Here is a 24,294-nt window from a genome sequence, read left to right as displayed (position 1 = left end):
AACTCTAGTTACCATTCATGTATTTCCCTTTGATTGGAATATATGAAGTACTTATAGCTTATATCTGGACAAACTGCTGAGCTTAAAGCAGTAACAGCTGCTGCTTAAACAGAGCACTGCTCCAATGGATATAATTAAGCAATAAAAGCAGGATGTTTTTTAAGAATAATAGTGGGAATAAAATAATGAAACTATTTCATTACCAGGATGTAACCTTAATCCTACAAGACCACATATTCTTTTTCTCCTTGCATGCCCTTGCTGCAAGCAGTAGCTAAACATGCAGTAAAGAAGAGGCAGTCAAAAGTTCAAAAGGACATGTCAGCAGATGGAATAAATGCAGAGATGTTTGTGATGTAGACGTTTGAAAACTTAAGTATAAAGCATGTAACCAGGCAGCATTTAGTAAAATGTGAACAAGAAAAAGTGTGGTTTATGTAGGCACTGATACAGCTATGACTGACCTGGTCATTTCATTATTCAAGTAGTACATTTTATGACACTTGCAACAACTGATGTTGGTTGCCCTCTATACATGCATAAATGTTTTCACAATCAAGGCAAAAATTACAGACTACTTCTCATCAAGTGATAAACATCTTCTGTGCTCTTGCATCAGTCAAATGGACAAGGAAAAAAATACAACTGATGTAAAAAATGTATAGTACCATGTTACATTGTGCCAGAAAGAAATTTTAAAAATACACACACACCCTAACAACTGTAGCAAAAGGATTTCTCCTTGGCAAGAAATTAAGTTACAAATCGCACAAAGAATAGAAGATCCGTTCAAAATTCATTCGTGTGCTGAATATAGATGTATGTATGTCATTCCACAGGTTCTCAACTGGGTTGATGTCTGAGCTCTGACTGGGCCACTCCAAAGGCGGATTTTATGTCTGTAGTAGATTACCTTCAATGTTTCGGGTCACTGTCCTGCAGCATCATCTATTTTCTTCTAAATTCAGCTTGCAGACAGCCATCCTGACTATTTGCATTAGGATACCGTGATCCCCCCCGAGCCCATTCTTTGGACTATCAACTTATACTACAAGCTCAAGGTCACCACAGCAGATCATTGGTCTGTATATTGATTTGGCACAGGTTTTTACATTGGATTTCATGATAGCATATCTGTTCAATGTTTTGCGTAAGGTTGGCTCATCAATACAAATGTAACCCAACTTCAATGAATCCTTTAAGTCCTCCTCATTACTCCTCATTGAGCATTTTAGATTGTGCCTTTGGAGTGACCCTGGCTGGGTGCCCATTTCTATGGCAAGCAGCCACAGTACCATATCTCCATGCATAGACAATGTCTAACTGCAGACTGATAACAATAATTTTAGATTACTCTATAACCCTTTCTAGCTACATGCAATTAAACAACTTGATCGACAACTTGATCTTTCATAGGGGGCCTGGCTCACATCAGCTGATGTGGCTCAACCTGGTGAAATGCACAACCTGGTGATGCAAATAAGGCAGCCTGGTGGCTCAGTGGTAGACCACTAGGTTGGGATGCAGAAGGCCGCAACGTGGCCCTGCCTGGTCCCGAGCTCGGATAAAAATGTGAGCATTGCCACAGGAAGGGCATCCGACATAAAAACTCATGCCAAATCTACTGCAGAACACATTCCACTGTGGCGAATCCTGAAGGGACATGCTGAAAGCCAGAGGTCTTTGACAACCTGGTGGCACCTAGCATAAGAGCAAAAGTGTGGCTCAATGATAAGCAAGTACAGAAAAACGATGGATGTTTATCATAATAATGTATTTTTAATTCTATTCTCACCTAGCTAATTTAATACAAGAAACTATGCAATTTCACCAAACTCCGGCCATGGACCTGAAAAAACGTTTGCCTTAGGTTGACTACATGACTGGGGTAAAGCAAATGGCATGCAAGAATGCCAGCTAATGCCTCAAACCAACTCCAGTAGCTTGTTCTGCATTTGGGCAGCCAGGATACCTCCAAAAGACATTAAGAGAAGCCTGGCTTTAAATGAACAGAAAAAGGGGGAGGAGCTAAGCAAGAATCAGTAGTCAATGATACTGCAGATAAAAACTAACAAGACCAGTCCCGGTGTGAATAGTATCAACCAATGTCACATCTCAACACGGGATGAACTCTCCTTTTCTTTCACTTTAAATCTGAGGTCAGACTTGGTGAAAGTCATATTCCTACTCAAATAATCATATGCATGATAGTAAACCATGAAGAACTAAAATTAAAAGGAAGACATCAGAAAGAGAACATGACAAGACGATGGAACAATTAAAGATGGAGAGAGACAGAGAAACCGAAGCAGGAGTGGTTAAGTGAAGAGAGAGCTAGGAGCAGCAGCAACAGCACCATGCTTGGTGCTCTGGCAGAGATCTATAAATAGCTCGTGAAATCTCACTAGAAAAAGCCACTCTTCTGCTTCTGCGGCTGCAAAAAGAGATTCAGAGACAGCAGCAGATATGGATAACTGGCTGACAAATAAACACAAAGATTATGTCCCTTTGATTAAGAGCTTACTATTTCAAATAAATGAGTCTGTAAAATACAGTATGAAAACAATTTTATATCAACAATCTTGACTTGAAAAGTATGTGATCATACAATATGAATACAATAAAAACATATGGATTATCTACAAAACCATGTGTTTCACTGGCAAGCATCCTCCAAACCAAATAATGATAGACACACTTACAAGTTCTCTCCATCAATTCTTCCACCTAATTGCAATTAACTACTTACTGACAAGTGTCAATAAAGTGAACTGTACTGCAACATAAAGGCTGAAAATACAGCGTATACAGGAAAACGTGTTGGCAAGGAGACAGGATACTCCCATCTTCTCACTGTTGGCCTTAGCAACAGAACACTGTTGATTCAATGACTCACCTCGATCAGATCTTACTATGGATAAGCCTTTACTCAATGATACTGCTCTTACACCACTAACTGGATACAGTGATAAGGACAGATGTCCAATATACAAATGTAGAAAGGACTTGTAAAGGGCCCACATCTAGTAGGAAGGAATCATTAACTACATCAGTGCTTTAAAACTCCTTAACCTGTCCATGATCTCATCCAAACAGTCTAGAAAGGAACACGATGAAACGTGACTTTGTTGGCAGCCCCCACCCGCCACTTAGTGGAGGTATCGCATGACTCGATATTGCATGACTTGCCGTGCCCTTTAAAATTAATATTTATGTTTTTAGACACACATGCCGTTCTCTCAGAGCAGATGTTTGAATCACAGCTTCAACAGTTTGTGCTGTGATGCCACCTTATTTTACACAACAGTCTAGCTGTTTATTTTTGGCTCAAGTGTCAAAAAGTAGTGCTAACGACATGACAAGGGAGCAATGCCCATTTGTCAAGTATCTCTCAACAAGCCTCAATTCTTATTAAACTCTCCTTGACTGTGTAAATATGAATAAGAACAGAAAATGTCAATCAAACATGTTTGTTTCATCAAAATTAAAATAATTACAGATGAATTAGGCCTTCCTGAGTCAAGAGCTAAGACAAGATATTACTTAGTTTTACATAAGGCAAATAAAGGCTAGAGGCGTTACATAATTGTTTTACACAATTTCTTATGTCAGCCCAATTAGATTCATTCCATCGCCTATATACATTAAGGGTCTCAAACACCCCATCAGTTTGTATTGTGGTTTTCTAACCAGTGGATCAGTGGACATACACGTACCTGATAGATAGATAGATAGATTATAATGATATAAAGATATAGATAGATAGATAATAGGTAATCCGTCACATTTTCAGACTTGTTTCAATAATGTTACTCAGCTTTAACATAGCTATCTCGAGTCAGGCATGGAGAACGCGGATTTTAAAGATGGTGCTTAACATTGCACCTGGGTAAATACAACTTAAAATCTAAGTTATCCGATTTGAGGTTGTCTCAAGTCACCTTAGAGGTACAGCTCACCGTGTTGTCTGTCCTATGTCCGTGCGAAGAATTCCTCAAGTTGTGTCTGTGGAGAACAGATGGCAGTATGGTCAGAGCCCTGGCTACATAGTTGACTGAAAGTGTTAACGTTAGCTTGCCCACACGCTAACAATAGCTAGCTCACGGTACTTGTTTGCTTCCTCCAGCGAGTTTAATTAGCCACCTACAGCACCTAGCCACCTAGCTAATGTTAGCGCACTAGCTAGCCTTTTCTTTTCAAGGGACGCTAGGTGGACAACATGAACAAAACCTATCGTTAATACTACAACTTATAAGTCAATATTGTAGCATACGTTTACAATTAAGCGCCCCTTGATTTAAATCCGTACCAACACTGTCATGTCTTAAAATAGGAGGTGCTAGCGGGTTCGGTTAGCTAGCTTTTCGAATGACTTACCAATGCTAATATAATGGTGCTGCTAGCTTGAGTTGGTTCTCTGCGACCCCGACTGTCAAAATAGCGCCGCGTGAGGGAAGAGCAGCATGAATGTTAACGATAAACAGCAAATGCTGAGGAGCAAGGCAGTCGAATCCGTTAGAGGATTACAGCTAAACAACAACAAAACGCCAAAGAATAAAAGGATATAAATTAAAGGAAAAAAAAATAAACAAAACGCTTTTCCCCCTGCTCGGCTGCGGCGTGTATGTATCAGCGTCACTTTTTTTTTTCCCCCCCTCGCCAAAGGTTTACGTCAACGACGTACTTCACAGTCGTAAGGAAACGTTCAAGGCACCGCAAGCTTGTTAATCCTCAGACGTTACTAGCCACTAAATGTAAAAACAATCCAAATGTTCTGGTTATGAATAGCCTTTATGTTGTTAGAAAGTTGCCGTTGAGGTTTTGACAATAATCATATTTGAATAAAAAATAAGGCTTATTAACACTTTTACAACTGCAGCATTTATGGGGGTGCATTACATTGTATCTACAGAATCTCCAAAATAGTCTAATTTACTCAAGTGCTGTGCATAAATAGTATTTGTAGTGTTGTTTTTCTTCACTTGCGTATTTCCAGTTTAGGCTACTGTATATTTTTTCTCAGCTAGTCTACTAACTAGACTATTATAGTATATTTAACACATGTGTATCAGATCGACATACAATAAAGCCTATAGATGATCAACTTTAAAAATGTGACATGTCATTATGGATTAAAACTGCTCACGATCAAGTTCTGCAAAGGTAAACTGTGATTTCCATGTGATAATCTATGTTGCAATGAGAGGGATTTGTAATTTGTCCTGCAACAGCTTCTGGAGCACAATTACACTTTTTTAACTTGTTAACTATTTTCGATCTTGTTGTGCACAAAATATTATCTTGTGTATAATATAAACTATTAGTAGAAGATCTCATTTCTCACCATAGATCAAACTCATCTAATAAAGTAAGCGTATCCTATACAGTATAAGTCTAACACAGAGCAATTATAGTTTTAATCTCTCTATACATGTGTTCATGGTTATGGGAATGGTGGGTGTAATTACGTCTTCTTTGCTTCGAATTTGCATTATTTATTAGCAACAGTAGGCCTAGACCGCACCAAAGTTTGTTGTAGTTCCCATAGACTTCCACATGAAGGCAGACATGTACTATTATGCCTTGGTAAAAATGTCTTTTCAAATAAGACGTTTTCAAATGTCTTATGCAGAGTAGGGTACACACTCAAAAACATGTCCTATTTAGGACATCTTATATTGTCATTACAATATAATTACTACATTTTAACCACTTTATTATATATTGTGTATATAGATTTTTGAAAAAAAACATGTTTTTCAATATAAATGTCTTCTTTAAATGCATTTGTTACTACAGTTAGTGCAAAACAGTAGTTTTCTTAAAACTAGCTCCGTATTTTCTTAGAAGACTATGGCTTTAGGCCAATAAAACTTAACTCAGCATGAGTGTGCTGTAAACTTATGTCAAAGGATATAATCACACTACAGGACGTCTACATTAAAAGAGGGGTTTCTATGAAACACTACTATATTTTGAGTTGAACTTTATTGTTAAATTAAAATCCAAACATCCAACATTACTGCATGGACAACGACATAAAAAACGGTCGTCATACATCTCCTTTCATTCTTTATCTCCCTCACACATCAACAATTCTGCAGCAAACCATTATGCCACCGTGCAGAGAACGTGACAAAACATGTTTTAAATATTGTTTTGGAGTTTCCACCTTACAGCCCAGAGCAATTGTGCACATTCTGAGCCACAATTCATTTGTTTGGTGGCCCTGAGGCTTGAGTATATCGTAACTGGGTTAAAGGGCACTGAATTTCAACTTTGATCAGCACGAGTGATGGCAGGTTGCGTATTCAGAGGGCAACGTGGCACAGAAACCACCTGTTGTGATAAACGACCACATCATATAAAGATTATGCTAAAATGTATAAAACTTTTTAAATCGACGGCTTTGCTAGCCTACTGCAAAGCAGCGAGGGATACCCTGTAGCAGGTGTGTAATTGACAGAGCTTTTATTAAATTTATACCTTTAGAAATCCCTTTTGTTGTGTTTGTGAGTCATGAGTGTGAGTGCGTGTAACGCGTGTGTTGTGTGTGTGTGAGTGTGTGTGCAAGACAGATGCTTTGCCAGTAATTTCCTCGGTGTCCCGATGCGCTCATTGGTGCATCTCTCCATTGTGTCACCTGTTTTGGAGGATTAGCCCAGATATCTTCACCATCAGGAGAGTGAAACACCACTCCTTTCTCTCAGCACCTGTCTTCACGGTGTCCAGTTACCAACGAGGACCTCTGACAACATTGGGAAACTTCTGAAGATCTCCTCGGGGAAAAGGATTGGAATCGTTTTTATTTGATAGTTTTATTTTTCGCTCCTCGAGCACAAGCAGACCTTCATTCACTTCAGAATCAAGGATGGCATCGTATTTTTCATTCCCAGCATTTCTGTTTTTGACACCCTTGCTATTGAAAGGTCTCTGGGTGAGTGGCTCGGGCTGTGCATCATGTGGCTTCCCAACGACAGGGAACGACCCAGAGAAAGCGACAATGATAGAAATCGCCAAGCAGCAACTTCTGGAGAAGCTGCACCTGAAAGAGAGACCAAACATAACTCACACTGTACCCCGGGCAGCGCTCATGACAGCGCTGCGCAAGCTGCACTCGGGGCGCGTCAGGCAGGACGGTACTCTTGAACTAGAAAACAATATACCAACCAAAGATCAAGGCTATGAAATAGTGAGCTTTGCAGATATAAGTAAGTCTCGTATTCACTTTTAATATTGTAAAGCTTCTCTTTTAACTCTGCGTGGCACTCAAAGACAAAAGGGTTTCACCGTGTGCGTAAAAAGCAAATACATTAGGAGAGGGGTGTGTGTGTGACGTTTTGTACCATGGGAAATAAAAGTATGTGTCAACACTTTTGTGATTTAACCCAAAGTGACCTATTTCTAGAGCTTGTCGTGAGTTTATTATTTAAAAAATCGTAACCACGTGGCAAATGCTTAAAGAGAGCTGGGTGACTTGTCTTTCGTTTTAAAATGAATTGTTACTGCATGGTTTAAGTGATTTTACTTTTGCTGGTGTAACAAATGTGACAATATCCATAATCTCCAACATTTTTAAAAGTCCGTTTTTTAATTGTCATTGATCCATAGATGAGACAGAGAGTGGCGACAAGGCCAGTCTCAGCCTTAGCTTCCAGTTTCTGCAAGAACGTGGCCAAAGTATCCAGGTCCTCCAGTCTTCTCTGTGGATCTACGTCCGTTCCTCTGAAGACCCTCACCGGGACTCCCGCCTCCTTGCTAGAGTCTTCCTTTCCTCAGACGATGGGGCGTCTGGCACCAACCGCACTCTGGTGATAGAAAAGATGCTGGAAGTCCAGGAGAGTAACTGGCAAACCTTCCCCATCACCCGCACCCTGCAGGCCTTCCTGGATGGCGGACAACACCGGCTACGGCTGGAGGTCAACTGCGATGAGGATGGGAAAAACCTTTGCTCCCTAGATGGCGCTTCCGACACCCCCTACCAGCCTTTCCTTGTGGCCCAGGTGCGTCTACGTGACGACAGCTCCAAGCACTTACTCAGAAGGCGCTCGTTGCGTTGTGGTGAAGACGTAACTGTCTGCTGCAAAAGAGACTTCTACATCAAGTTCAAGGATATCCAGTGGGATGAGTGGATCATTGCACCTGAAGGTTACCACATGAATTTCTGCATGGGTCAGTGTCCCCAACACCTGTCGGGTTCCCCAGGAATAGCATCCTCATTCCACGCCACTGTTTTCAGCCAGCTGAAAGTCAACGGTATCAACACAGCTACAACTTCATGCTGTGTTCCAACTGAGCGCCGGCCACTCTCCATGGTCTACTTCAACTCTCAGCACAGCATTGTCAAAACGGACGTCCTTGACATGATAGTGGAGTCCTGTGGATGTACATAAAAGATGTACAGTATGAAAGACATGATGGTAACAGGTTGCTTTTGTATGTGTTAAAAGAACCAAACATGCATGAACAGTAATGTGCCTAGATTTGGACAACATGCAATATTTTACTTTTTCACAAAATATGGTGACACATTTGAACAAAAAAAGTCTATAATATAAATATACATTCAATGCCTTTGGCAATTTAGATTATGTTTTATGATGTTTAAGAGAGTTGTTTTGTACATAAAAGATGAAATGAACATTTCATCCAGGACATAAAGCAAAATGAAAAGGAGAATGTTGTAGAATAAGCTATTAGCAAAAGCACTCATGCGTGTTTTAATGAGAAGTTAAACCAATTGTTTTGTTCAAAATATTAACATCTGAACTGTTCGAATATTAAGTTACTGTATATTTTAAGAAATCATTTGTATGTGTATCTAATTAAGCTCACACCCATAGTCAGAATGACAGCTTTTCATCCAAATGTCAATGGTATAAATTAAAGAGAGGAGACTGGAAACTAAGCAATAGACATTTGTAGCAGCCTCACACACTCAAAAAGATGTGATATTAATATAGAACTGAGGTCTTGCTTATACTGAAATTGTTTATACTGAAATTGTTTATACATCACACCAAACTCAAAGAGATTAATATGAAGTCTTCAAAAATAGTGTAAATCAGATGAACTTTATTTATTTCCATAATTGCTGTTGGGATTCAGTAAAGAGTTGCAGTAAATGATATTATGGATCTTAGAAAAACTGTGAGTAGAAGTGATACACATTTTATAAGCTGCATTTCTTGTTATAGAAGCAGCATCCTTACATACAACATATAGAATCTAAATACTTTATTTTACAGAACTGTAATATTTTTGTGGTAAATATGCACTCATAGGTGCTGCTACTGTAATTTTAAAGCAAATGCTTTAATACGGGGGTAGAGATTCTTAAATCAGAGCGTGCCTTCTTCTTTAAGTCAAAATAAAGACATGGAGTATCAAGTCATTTCAGCATAAAGTGTAAATACCAAAGAGTACACTATGATTTTATACTCGCTTAAGTAGATCTCCTTTTCGATGCTGACTAATGGAATCTTTGTACAGGTGACACAATGCTCTTTTTGACATCAATTGATTTTCAGACTGTCTTCTATTGCATTTAACAAAAATTTTGTAGTTTGATAAGAAGCACTTGTTATTAAAATGCCTAAAAACAGTTATCAGAATTACAGGTAAACTCTGCCACGAGTTCCATCTAACTTCAGCTGATGCTGCTGGCAAGTTGAAATATGTTTGATCAGCATCTCCACTGTATTATTTACACAAGTCAGCTAATCAGTTAGGTAACTGTGGCTTTGACAGCATATGAACCCAGGGTCATTTCTCAGCAGTGTGAGCAAACATTTAGCTATTGCTTCAATGTCAGGTAATGTGAAGGTCTGTGAGGCAGTTGGGTCAGTGGGCAGGTGCTGTTGCACGTTGCAAGTCTAAAGTTTTCTATTGTGATGTAAAATTATAAGCTTTCTAGTTAAAGGCAAACATCTTTGCACAACATCTGCATAATGTATTGTTTAATAAGCATCAATACTAAAAATTGTAACAGATTTAAAATGCAGTGTTTCTAATGTATCACAAAGAAATACATGGAGGATTTATTCACAGCTTGGAAAAATGCACAAAAAAGACAGTGGTGCAACATTTCACAAAGCAAATAAACTTTTTTATCAAATTTGACTGACAAAGACTGACAGATGCCTTGTGTAATTTCATGTTAGAACGAATACAGATTGTGATTATTTCTTGTATACCAACTAAAGATGTATTATACTGCTTGCCTCAAAAAGACTTAAGTATGAATCTTAGTCCCAGGACTTGTCTATGTCTTGCTGTTGTTGCTTACACTAAGTAGTGTAAAAGTCAATCATCTCTTCAGTTTTCTGGGTGATGTCCCATGGGTTTGGCCTTACTGTGTTGGCTTAGGGACCTGTCTTTACTGCTATAATACCCGGAAAACATGGCTATATGTTGGAGAATTTTGCACAAAGGTTACAAATGAAACATTTTGTCAAAATAGCCCACACGTGTTTAATCTTTCTCTGTTCCCACATCAGGCTTTACTTTACTATCAATGCTTTAAAGTTCAAACCTGTGCAAAAAGGCTAGAGTTTATTGTCTGTTTTATCATGTAAGCACTTCCCGTCCCTGGACTCAATGAGACATTGGGGTGCCATTGTAACAAACCTACTAAGCACTTTATCACCCCACTGTATTTTTAGAGCAAATTTTGTTTCACGGGTCTAATACCTAACTTACTTAACTAATGTGGGCCCTATATAAAAATGTAAATATGCCTACAGAAAGCAAATGTCACTCAACTTATTTTCTTAAAGTCTAGTTGTGTGTAAATGTGTGGTGTATATTCTTAAAAAGCACACAGATGATGAATTTTTACATACTGTAAGTGGTGGAAATGGAGCAAGATTTGAATGCTGTTTCAAATTAAATTATAATTATTATCTTTTTTATATTACTGTATATATACAATACTATATTTTATGCACAATATTTGTAATTTGTAATAGCAAATACATGTAAAACTCGTCATAATGTGCTGAAATGAAATAAATACAAGTTTATTTTTTAATAAATCTATGAATATTTTAAATCAAGCTAGGTATTGTTTTCATTTTGTATGTCTCTTATTTACCAACATTGACAAAATAAAAGGTCCTGATTTTCTTATCATTTAACACCATTTATCAGTGTAACAATGGGAATGTGTTTTAATATTGACAGAAACGGAATTTCCTCAGTGCTTTGAACAGTGCGGTATTCCTCATAAAGGACACACGCATGTTGATAACACGAAACATGATCATTTGTATTTAAAACACATTTTCCAAATTTAGCCAGTCTGAGAAATAGTGTACCTGCCATGTAATCACTTTGGTACTGTCTGTAAGGCAAAGGGCATGTTTGCTCATGCAAACAGTAGAAGTGGCTTTATGGACTGTCTGTGTTTGATGTGTAAACAGTTGTCACATTCCCTTGATATCGCGTTCACATTAGGCATTTGATTTTGGAATTGACCTCAATCTAAATAATAAAAAACCCCACATAAAACTAGAGAATATTAGTACCTGGTATTGTACTTTTGTAGCCCCCATAGCACATATCATTAAAAAGGGCACCTCGATGGTACACTGACCTATACAGATTTCTATGTGATATTCTTATCTTTCAACAACACCTATAGTATTAAATTGTCACATTCAAAATAATTAACTATACATACTTGTGCATATAAATGCACCTTTGTTCAGTATTTTAGAACCCTCTCAAATTGACAGTTTGAAAGAGTAAAGATTAAAATTAAAGTATCAAAAAGGTCATAAGATACTGTTTCTTCCTGCCAAAATTTGCCAACTCCCCCTGTACAGCCAATATTACACCATCCAAATGGACTATAATCAGTGTCTGAGGGTAGTCTGGAACAAAAAATGTTTTCTAGATCATACAAGGTGATTATGGATATTCCCGTCCAAACGAAATTGCAACTGTCAACTTCACAATAATAGCTGCAAAGTTACTTCCTAAATTATTTTTGGTTAGTCCTCTTAGTGAATACTTTCCTGATAAGCTATACGAATAACCACATAAACCTAGTTTTGCATTTGTGGGCCATAAGCTGCAGAGCTCTAGCTGCTTAAACAGCAGAATAAAGATGATAGTGTATTTAATCTTCATGTCTATATAACTCATACAATTAGAAGATTGAAACCCTATACTGTAAGTAATTAGCATTGGAGAAATTCAAGCTGAACACCACAAGAAAAAGCCAAAATGAAGTTGTTTGGTATTTTTTAAATGTAAAACCAGGCCAGTATTATATTTCTCTCGTGTGCCTATAGTAGTTTGATGTCAAGCTGCAATGATACTCCTGTAAAGTCAGCTGAGAAACTGAAACTCTTTTATCACATCTACTAAAAGTTATTAGTCAAAATCATGTGGAGATGTAGCTGTGCAAAATACATCACACCTGAATTAAACCTACTAAACTAAGGGGAGTAACGTCTTCTGAACAAGCTTAATTCTTTTTAGATACTTGAAAGGAAATGATTGTATTGGATCTGTTTGACAGACAGGAAATACTGCTCAATCAAAATACACTCATTCAGTTAACATAATTACATGCTTATGGTACAGATTTAAAGTACAGTAGAAGACATGCCTACTATATATGATTAGATCTAATTGTGTTAGTTTTTAGTTCATCCTATAAGAACATAATTTTACAGGTGGTCTGTGAATAAATATACTGTAGATATAGCCCTCTCTACAGTCATCCATCACTGCTCACAAAGCAAACTTGTTGATACATCCAATTTTTATCAAATCAAAATCTTTGTTCACCGTAGCACTTTTAGGAGTTCCTGCTCCTGGCTTTGTACAGTGTGAGTTGTAAGATTTTGCTTCAGTGACAATTGGTCTGAGTGGCCAACACACAGTGCAGACAGGATCTGGTATTGATCCACTGTGATGGAAATACATGGACTTTGTTTTGCTATGCTAAACATAAAACAAGACATTACGGTTTTCAGCTAAACCCTTCCAAGAAACAATGTCCTTAATACTTATGTACACAAAGTATATAGGTATCTTTTTTCCATCTATACTACATTACTGGGTTCTATCATCCCCTCACATGGCTTTTCCTATCAGTGCTAAGCTGGCAACACACAGCTTTTGCTGTTCTTTCCACCGGATGACTCCACTGTCTCATCACGCATTTCTGCCTATCTCTACGACATCTCACAGCATGCAGATTTGCCCTCTGCAACTTTAACTTTGTTAATGGGGTTACCGGTATGCACAATCAAGCCCTTGCAGATGACCCAAAATGCTGCAGCATGCCTCACTTTTAATCAGCCAAAAAGGACTCATGTCACAACACCCTTTAGATCTCTATACTGGCTCCTTGTAGCTGATTCAAAGCTCTCCCTGTTGCTTACAGGATGGTCAACTCCACAGCTCCTGCTTACCTGTACTCCCTCATTCAGGTCTACAATTCCTCTCGTCCGCTGTGCTATGCCAACATACGACATCTGGTCATCTTAGCACCACACAGAAAACACCAATTCTTCAGCTCAGTGATCCCACGATAGTGGAACGAGCTACCAAACTCTGGACGCTCAACAAACTCACTCACAATATTAAAAAGACAGCCGAAAACAGGACTCTTCCCCAACTTCCTATGCACTAAAATCTATTAATTAAAAAAACTTCCTTTTTGTTCTTTCTTGCATCTCATGGACTTTGCTTTGATGTTTTCTCCTTGACTAAAATTTTTGCTTGCCTTGTACCTCACTTGTAAGTCCCTTAGGATAAAAGCATCTGCTAAATCACTAAATGTAAATGTATCTTATGAGATGCACAATTTTACTATACAACCCCAATTCCAAAAAAGTTGGGACAATCTGTAAAACATAAATAAAAACAGAATGCAATGGTTTGCAAATCTCATGAACCCATATTTAATAACTAGACATTTTACCATTTCATGAAAAATATTAGCCCATTTTGAATTTGATGGCAGCAACACATCACAAAAAAGTAGGAACAGGGTGATGTTTACAATTGTGCAGCATCCAACTGTATGTAAATGTCTGGGAAGTGAGGAGACCAGTTGCTGGAGTTAAGAGAAGAGTGTTGTCCTATTCTTGTCTGGTTCAGGACTCTAGCTGATCAACAGTCCTGGACCTTTGTTGCCAGATATTTTGTTTTATGGTCTTTATGTTATATTTTATATTGGTGAAAGGTCTGGACTGCAGGCAGGCCAGTTCAGCAACTGGACTCTTCTCCTGTGAGGCCATGCTGGTGTGATGGATGCAGTATGTGGTTAGCATTGTCTTGATCAAGGATGCAATGCCTTCCCTGAAAGAGACAGGGCGTATTCCTGAGCCTATGCAGTGATGTCCAGTAGAGAATCATGACTGTTTATAATGCAGTGCTGCCTGAGGGCCCAAAGATCACAAACATCCAGTTTTGACCTTCAGCTTTGATCCTTGTGCGCAGAGATTCCTCCTAATTCTCTGAATCTTTTGATGACATTATATACCTTAGGTGGTGGGATCTTCAAACTCTTGGCAATTTTACATGTTTTCTGAAAATTTTCCACAATTATTAGATGCAGTTTGAACCTCTGCCCATCTTCACATTTGCTCCTTTTATACCCAGTCATTTGTTTTTTCTTTGCAGCAATTACTTTTCCAGCCTTTTGTTTCCCCTGTTCCAACTTATTAAAGATGTGATGCTACCATCAAATTTAAAAATGAGCTATTTTCCATAAAATTGTAAAATGTCTCAGTTTCAACACCTGATATGCTGTTTATGTTCTATTGTGAATAAAATATGGGTTGATGAGATTTGCAGATTATTGCATTCTGTTTTTAATTGCGTTTTACACATTGTGCAAACATTGGGGTTGTAGCTGCTTTCTGTACTGCATTGATAATTCCTTTCCAACTAAAACAACAAGTACTGAAAAAACTTGTGTTGCTTTGGATTATGCAGAGTAATCACGACCTTTAGCTAGAAAGTGAATTTAACAAAATATTTATCTTGCTTTGAGTGACACAAGCTGATTTCCATGTATCTTCATTCTAGTTGGGTGGCCACAGTTTTTGCACTTAAATCTTGGGAAAACAAAACAGTATCTGACTCAATACCAGAAGAGATAAGTCAGGAAAATGTCAAAGCTTCAAAATGTGAGCATTGTTTTTTTGTAGGACTTTATAGTGACTGGAAGTGAGCCACACTTCAATAAATAATTGAATTATGGTGCAAAAATAAAAATGCAGCCCCTGTCAAAATGGGAAAATGTTTATGTTAGATGAGGCGCATGATGGCTGAATGTGTGGGTGCACGTGAGATGGTTTCGAAGCATGAGCATGAGGACAGATTGGTCTGATCAGATGAGCAAGTGTTTACACTTTGACACCAGGAAGTGACTGATGGGTCCTTCTCATGGAAAGCAGGTAGCTGACCTACTCTGGGAAAAATAGAAGCCTACTGACTCACTGATATACTGACACACTGACCGACAGACCTACTGTTTGCTGTGTGCCACTAAGACCCTAATCCTTCACTCCACTCACAATCCCACAAATCCTCTGCAGGGTTAAGATGTCACTCAGACTTGTCTCCAACAGTGCCATGACAGGACTACCTGGAAAGACACTGTCCTCACACTCTCTCCTTTCCCCCAACAGTCCTCCCGGAAACAGCAAACAACACTGCTTTGCTGGAGGCTTAGGTTGGTGCAAAAACAGCTACATGCAACAACAATTTGCATCCAGAAATAAATATCTTCTATTATTTGTAGGTTTTTTACAACAGCTCAATGTTGTAATATTCTCATTGAGATACTGTATTTCAACACAAGTATCATGTGTTAGACACATAATGGTGTTAAATTGTTTAGGTTTATATGTTATAATATCCATCAGTATTCATAAATGTTAAAAACGTACTTAAATAAGTCAGTGAGCATGCACGTACATTAAATTTTCCAGTCTGTAAGAGGATGAACAATTTATTAGAAATAATTTATATATTATTTTGCTAAATATGTAATTAATTTATTTAACTAATGAGTTCAGTCAAGTATCACAATATGCTTTTCTTATCAAAAATTGTCAACTATGGACAGAAAGCCAACCCTCTCAAGAAGCATTTTAAAGGGCCTAGATCTGTACCATTGTCAGGATTCCTTCTCCAATGTACACAGCGGTACAAATAACTTTTAAATCCACTGGATTATCTCATTACGACAGACCCAGTTACCTGTTATATCTCTGTGTTACATCAGAAGTGTATCCTGCATCCTTAATGTGAACTTAGAGTTTTACTTTTTGACTTTTGTGTAAAAGAGGTCATTAAATTTTACCTTGCACAGATAAACTCAGTTATAAGATAATTTAATTTAAGATAATTTATTATGGTATAATACATTTTGCTAAAGGAAATGTGCTGTATAAACTGTCACATTTGTAAGTCACATTATTAATTAGAGATTAGCAACTTCTATCAAATGAAGTCATGGAGAATAGCTGACAAAAGCAAATCCAGAATAGCTGACTTTCAAAAAGAAATTAACTCTTCAACATATAAAAAAATTAAAATGCTTTAAATGCATTATTGGTTTAAACTGCGAAAATATGTTAAATGTTTTTTAGCATTACGTAAAAAAAGTAGAATTATACTTTTAAGATTAACTGGTGTTGGCATACTTCTTTTAAAAATATGTTATTAATGTTAGCAGCCTTATAAACAATTCATATTTACGTTAATTTATAAAATATGTATATTATATATGTTAAGAAAGGAAATCGGCTCCTTCCAGTGTTTACCAAACTTTTCCAGACTTTTCACTTTTTTCCACTTGGTGGCGTTGTTCAAGTAATAAGCCCATGGATCAATCAGATTTACTATAGAGAAAAATCCAATTAAACTGACTCCTTCTTTACTGCGATCACGCTACTTACTCGGTCACGTTTAGTTCTAAGAACGTCCAAGATACTCAACTACTTGAAAAAGCAGAGCGAGTATCTGAGTACTGGAGCTGAGGGACTTCAAACAACAAAATTTATCAGAAAGTTCCATCTTTTACAAAACATTTATATGAACTGAGGAAAAACTGTCTGTGGGAGGATCTTTTACATTTTGGATGTACAGAGTATTCAAAATGGTATAGCTGGAAATAAATCTGCCTAAATCTGTATCATGAACAGCAAATCAATCTTAGCTTATCTTAGTTCAAAAATGTCTGCAAAAAAGAGAGGTTATGTTGTCGGAATTGTGCCTGATGTTGTAGATAATTACAGTTTGACCAGCAGAGGGCACTAGACATGTGAATTCATGTTTCACTCAAAACTACTGGCAAATAGCCTGAAGACAACACCTATAATTGCGAGCATAAAGTTCCTCATATTGTCAAACATCTCCCACAAACTTTGTATGATGAACTCTTTGCTGGTGCTGCTGGGAGTGCGGATCACCAATAAAGTCTAAGTATAAAGATCATTTTAGACATGTAACAGTCCATCAGCGTATCCATTCTAACCTGTCGCCAATCAGAAACCGAACTGGGGATTGGAAATGCTGATCAAAATGCTTAAGTTGTTTATGAACACTGTGCATTAAAAATGACAAAGTGAATGGCTAGGGTTAAACTTCAGTATCCCTGAATAAACCTCAACAATCTTCATTTGATGTTTGACTGTTTTTGTTAGTTATACCATTGTGAACACAGAAAAACACTACAGGTAATTTGGGTGTACATATGGCTGGTTGACTTGTAATTAAAAGTAGCTCAGCCTGGACATGTACAACTGAGATTTTCTATTTAACGTGATTTTCTAATGATTAGACACTAGCATCTGACTATCAAGTCCCTGCTTGTTGCTTAATTGGATTATGTTTCTGCTGTCTGGGCTTACCATTTTAGAAATCAGACATTTATGTGGTCGTAAAGAAGGGAGAAAAGTTCATCAACAGAAGGCCCTACAAGGTGGCCTGGTAATATAGCTGTACTTTCAAGCTCACAGAGTCCTTTAGGTAAACACATTGTCCAGAGTTGATTGGTAAGACAGATTACCTTTTTTGATTTGATTTTGGGTGCAAAGATGCTGTTTTATTTGTTAGATTTCCTTTCTAGTACACCTTTTTGTGAGACTGAAACCTTTGGCTTATGGCTAAAGGGGAAGTGGCTCACTTTATAACTGTATTTTCAAAAAGGTACCGACGATCTGTGTTCCAACTTGAGCTTTTTGATCAAACATCTGAATTTGTACAAGTAAACACATTTTGGAAGGTTTGCTTACTTTCAGAAGAAGTTAAAACCCAGTCTCTCCAGCTTTAAAAAAAGCAGCGTACTAGGAATCCTTGGTAAGCCCTCAGCCTGAGGCAAGTCAGGGTTGGCACTCAAGTCTCTTTTATGAACATATCAAAACATGCACATTTTAAATTGCTAACAGCAACTTCATACTGCATTCTTGTGTACCTAGCATCTGGAGACAGATTCATACTACAATAGCCAAGTACTCACTTGAAAGCTTGCACTTTTGACTGCAAAGGGAAACACAGTTTCAAGGGGCACTCCCACACTACAGATCTTCTTTGGCACCTCTTGAACCTAGTAAATATGAAATAACAACAAATATATTGGTGATAACAAAATAAAAATGTAAATGAAAAACATAGAATTACACCGTAGCTCCCCACAGAACACAGGGCCACTGCTTGAAGATAACATTTGAGAAGGACACTGAAGGAATAAGGTGTTCATTCCCTGATGACTTGAACTGATGTACTAATGGGATACCAATGACTTCTGATCCAAAAAGGGGCTCACTCTGATTTTGCAGGTCTCCTGGTGCGCTGGTTGCTTACAGTTTATAGATAAAGTGTTGTATTAGGGTACAATTATCAGGAAGAAGCACAAATGACAATAGATGTTGCTTGTGTTCCAATGAATCTTCTTGTGTTCCAAGAGATCTTGGGCAAGTAGTCCAAGGAATTTTTACATACTGCAAGCGAAGTTTAGGCATCAGATGGTAGTTTATAACAACTCGATGACCACCTCTATTCGTCAATATTTGATGCAGTACATACCCTGTTTGACTCAGTCCCAGATGCAGAGGAACATAAACTTGTAATGTTACCATGTAATTGACCTGACTGGAGGTACTAGTAGATGGACCTTTGGACAAGAGCACCAGATACATTCCCAACATTCAGATTATGGCATTGCAAAAATCGAAAAAGAAGGCATGCATTTTTCAAAACATATCAGATGAACCAACCAACCCACATACCTAAATGGTTTGGTACAACAATGGCTGAGGAAACTCATGCCTGAATCATCACTACTTCCGGTTGATAAAATTGGCCCAAATCTAGCTGAAGAGCTGTAAAAGGAAGTTGATTTACCATTGACCAAATAGTCCCAACACACATTCCAACTCTAATTTAATCTGGTTAAAATACTCTGCCTGTTTTTCAATAGGCTGGGAATTAGCCGGAAACAACTGGCTACACAAGGAAACTTGCAGTCAACAACCCTTTGGGCCTTTGGCACATGGCAGGTCAAGAACAGTCTTTTGTACTTCTACGTGTTAGATATTAAATGACTCATATTCATTAAAGCGAACAGGGTTAGTAGTTGGTAGAAATAATGTGGCCCTCTAGGCCACATTGTGACCCTGATTTATTATCTGTTTAGCATGTGTACTTTGTTTTCACCTGGGCGTAACTTTCTCTGAAAATTTCTGACACAAACAGCCTCACTATAGAGCAGTATATATTATGCATTTGTGGGAAAAGCATTCTTTAATACAGAAATTGTTTACTGAGCCTTACACTGAAGCTACTTTACAGATATTACACATACCTGCAGTTACCACTTGGTGGCAGCAAGAATAACACAACTATTATCATATTTTAGCTCAATGTGATCAACTTGTCAGCAAGCATTTGACACACATTCAGAAGATATGAAGCACCCTCATCATTCATTTGGACTCACGCTTTTTTCTATGCGATGAGTCCGAGTCCATTATTTGCTTGACTTTTTATCCTATTTTGGTCTCCACCTACTGCGGAAAGAAATATTTGCCTCTTTAGCTGCCAAATACTAGTTAGCTAGACTCTAGTAGAACACAGTTAAATTGTTTTTATATCTGTCTATGTTTTTTCTGAAAACAGCTGCATGATGGATAGTAAAATTATGCTTTAAAAAAGGTTAGCATAAATAGCAAACAGTTAACTGAAAAAAAGGTAAAATGCTCCAAAGATCTGAGGAGAGTCATGTGATTTTTTGTGTTTTTTTAAGGAACCATTTCACATACAACTACAACAACAAAATTATTTAGTTCTAGACAATTGAAGCACACTAATAAACATGTCTAAAGTTTAGATGCAGGTAAACTGTAACCTAAGTATATTTGCAACATTAGAGAACGATTGACTTGTTGGTAAACACATGATTTGGTGCCTCTCTATCCAGTTTTGTGGGGTGGACAGTGACAGTTGGCAAACATTACAAAACTTGCCTTTAATGTAGCATTTAAAATTATTACAGCACAGGTTTGGGAAAATGGCAGAATTATAGAAAAAATTGGTGCAAACTTTGATAGCCCATTTATTTCAGTGTCTCTTGACCAGATTTGTGGGTGGGACAGAATGTCCCACCCACAAATCCATCCATTATCTGTCACCACTTATCCTCTTTGTGTCGTGTGGGGGCTGGAGTCTATCCCAGCTTTCATCGGGCGAGAAGCAGGGTACACCCTGGAAAGGTGACCAGTCTATTGCAGGACCACAGAGAGACATACACAGACAGACAACCATTCACACTCCTGTATACATTCACACCTACAGGCAATTTTAGATTCACCAATTAACCTATCAGACATGTTTATGAACTGCAGGAGGAAAGCCACGCAAGCACAGGGAGAACATGCAAACTCCACAAAGTAAGGCCATGGCACAGAAAGGGTGCAAATCAGCCACTATCTACTTATGAGGCGGCAGAGCTAGCCACTCCGCCACTGTGCCGCCCACAGTTTGGGATGTGGGAGTCAGAATGTTCGTTTGGTACTGCCGTTAGGGGGAGCCAAAGTAACGATTTTCAAAATCTTGCACACATTGTCTCTGAAAGTCTGATTGGATTAACAATCAATAAAAACAAAATTTAAAAAAAATGAAACAAAGAAATAAAAAGAAACTTAATTTTGAGTCTAGTCTATAGTTTGGATAAAGGCTCCCTGTGTTAAGTAATTTATGTTTTCTTTAACCCAGTATAAAAAACAGGTGGGGTGTGAGGAAGTGTTTTAAAGAGGAAAGGGGCTACTGGCTTAAACTAGTTCATTATCCAGCAGGAGCTTGCCTCAGTGCAGCTCAGGGAATTAATGTCACAGTCCTTGTTGTTCCACCTTAACCCTCATTCAGGTCTTACCACACACAATTTCCGGCGTGGACCTAATTCTGTCAAGGAAGACTAAACACTGTCCATCCAATCAGGTTATTGAATGCCAGCTTCCCGTGTTGTTTACACCAATCAACATTAAAATGACCTGGTGGTTAATTTAATGCTGACCATGATCAACAGGTATCACAACACACTGTTCTACATTGTCAAAGGCAATTTAGAGTCCCTATGTCGACCCCTGTCCACCACAGCATTATATATTACATATTAAAAGCATAAGGTCAATTTAATGTTGTGTCTGATGGTGGTATGTTTTGTAGCAAATCAAGGGGTCTGGTATAAGAAAATACTGTTTTGCAAAGAATCAGAAACACCCACTAATCACAATTGTATGATTTTTTACTTTAACAGTTATAGGACCTAAATACTGCTTAGAATTTATCAATTTTTAACTGTAATATATGCAAATTGATTTATGATGCTGAGCTGTAGCCTAAATTTGACTAGACTTAAAAGTACACGATGGAAATATTGGCAAATATACAGTTTACCAATTTAAGTACACGATTCTGCTGGGAGGTACTGGTCTGTTATAAGTATAACATATGTAAACAAAGTATATAAAAACAAATAAATAAAATAAATAGGACACTGCATAAAAGTAAACTGACAATGAATAAGAAAAATAAACAAATTTAAAATGGTGGAAATGAAATGGATGACTTTGACATATTAATAATATATTAGGATATTATGGATAGGCATGTGCTGGTCATGTCACTGGAATATTCCTCTGGTTATACACAGCCCTCTACTGGTTCTACTGTACATGGTGATTTGATTTGCCCCATTCTAACATCGGTATAATGCTGCCCTCTGGTGACGGTGACACAACTTTATTTATATTTAATTAGTTTACTTTGCCCCTTTATTTACTACTTACCTCCCCCCATAGGTGTAAAGGCATGAAAAATGGTTGCACTCATTTGTATTCTAATTTGACCAATTGTTTATAATTAATTTTACATCTGTAAATGTAAAAACATGGCACAGACAAAAAACAGAACAACACCGTATTTTTTTTATAAACAATATAGTTAAACCATTTGTTAAAATCCTTTTATAGTATATTAGGTTATATAATGTATTTTAACTTGTTGTCAACTATAATGTTTAATGCTCAAACATCATAATTATGTTTTTAAATTTGCTCAAACATTAGTGGTATTAACAATTTAAAACCTTTTATATATTTACATTTCCAACAGTTTTAAATAAATATAACTATATTTCAATAATACATTGATATTTTCCTTTAATTTATGATCAAACGGTGACTTCCCCAAATTTCAACTTGCTTTCTATGGCTTTAGTTTAGTTTAACTTCCCTCTGACTTTCCTATATTAAAATATTTCTCTCTTTCTAGCTGAAGAACTCCTCCAGATGACATCCCCCAGAAGAGTTTGTCCTCATTAGGAGTTCAGATGACGCCATCTGGGGGAGCTCTGAAAAAGTAGGTTGACCATGATTACAAACTCCATAGTGTAAGAAACAAGATAACATGATCTAAAGTGAACTTTCCTCCAAATGATGTCATCTGGAGGCATTTTTGAGCTAAATGGTCTGCACGTATAGCGCTTATATAACGCTTTTCTACCTATTGGTACTCAAAGTGCTTTACACTGCTTCTCATTCACCCATTCACACTCACAATCCCACACGTTAATGGGGGAGCTGCTATGCAGTAGGCCTAAACACACCAGGAGCAGCTAAGTAGGGGTTCAGTGTCTTGCTCAAGGACACTTTGACATGTGATTGGAGGAGCCAGGAACCGTTCTACCTCCTGCCGCACAGTTGCCCACAATAACTTGAAGTAGAAAGATATTTTGAGATAGGGAAGTCAACGGGAAGTTTAATGGCATTAATGTACATGTATTGGCCAACTTTAACCAAAAGAAGCAAGTTCAAAATGAGTGAAGGCTTCCTTTAAATCATTCTTAGCATTGTGTAGAAATTGTCTTACACTGCCCTGTACATAATCCATTCAAAACGCTACTGTGTGGATTACACTGACTCAAGATTAGCCAACAAGTAGTACTACTATCGGATAATGTAGTAAAACAAATAACTGTACTATTCAAAGCCCATAGGAAGTCCTGCTGGTTCAGTTGTTCATTATTTTATTATTAAGTAGAGCTTCATTGTAAATAAACTATTCCATGTTTAATTTTCTTTTCAGTATAGATGAGATGTCCAATACAGAGGAACTTGTTAACATTAGAAAAATGGCAAACAGCAAAATAAGGCCTGAATTTAAGGAAAGGTTCTGCGATCAAGATGATAAGAAATGGAGACCACTAATCACATAACCATATCTGTAACAGTTAATGTCACATTAAATCAAAGGTAGAAGAAATTTTGTGTAAATTGTGAGCAAGTTAATTTGGATACAAGTAATCCAACACTATGAGCATATTTTCTAACTACATTTATTTTTTATTAACACTGCAAATAAGTCTGAGTTACTTAACATTTAACACAAACACACATGCACACACACACACTGCAGTTTATCTACAAAATGTGCTGTTACTAGATAAGATACTGGATATGGATTGGTATTATTGACAAATGCAATGAATAAATTGTAGATATGCCCTTTCACAATTCAGCTATAAAAATAGCTGAATAGTATAGCAGGAATCCAATAACAATAACATGACAGCACACTGCAGACACAATGCTGCAAACATTAAGTGTTCCTGTAAATTAATTCAATTTGTGCATGCATTTCCTAAAAAAAACTCACCACATGCACGGTGCATTATTTTACTTGATAAACCAGAATCTCTGTGCAATTCTTACCTAAATACGCACCCAGCAGTGACTAAAGGTTTGCAGCAATGAGGTAGAA

At 37.4% G+C, this 24,294-nt stretch overlaps 2 protein-coding genes across 14 annotated transcripts in view; one reads left to right on the top strand and one right to left on the bottom strand.

Annotated features, from left to right (window-relative positions):
* LOC137127347 (R3H domain-containing protein 2) overlaps positions 1-4,663 on the bottom strand; it is a 55,859-nt gene extending 51,196 nt beyond the window's left edge. For 8 of the 13 annotated variants that reach the window (XM_067504209.1, XM_067504215.1, XM_067504220.1 and 5 more), the window contains exons 1-2: positions 4,378-4,662; positions 3,960-4,005 (exon numbers count right to left, since the gene is read on the bottom strand). The gene's annotated coding sequence lies outside the window, so the exon portion shown is untranslated. Of the gene's footprint in view, positions 1-3,941; positions 4,006-4,377 lie in introns of all 13 variants that reach the window. The other 5 variants (XM_067504211.1, XM_067504218.1, XM_067504213.1 and 2 more) reach the window with 2 other exon arrangements.
* Positions 4,664-6,628: 1,965 nt separating this feature from the next.
* Positions 6,629-10,122, top strand: LOC137128062 (inhibin beta B chain). The gene is made up of 2 exons (XM_067505743.1): positions 6,629-7,211; positions 7,612-10,122. Exons 1-2 carry the CDS (start codon positions 6,872-6,874, stop codon positions 8,391-8,393), a joined length of 1,122 nt encoding a protein of 373 aa, XP_067361844.1. The 5' UTR covers positions 6,629-6,871; the 3' UTR covers positions 8,394-10,122.
* Positions 10,123-24,294: the final 14,172 nt, after the last annotated feature.

Source organism: Channa argus, chromosome 5 (assembly GCF_033026475.1).
Source record: "Channa argus isolate prfri chromosome 5, Channa argus male v1.0, whole genome shotgun sequence".
Classification (NCBI taxonomy): Eukaryota; Metazoa; Chordata; class Actinopteri; order Anabantiformes; family Channidae; genus Channa; species Channa argus.
Note: the sequence above shows the minus strand (reverse complement) of the source record. Positions and strands in the feature narration are given on the sequence as shown.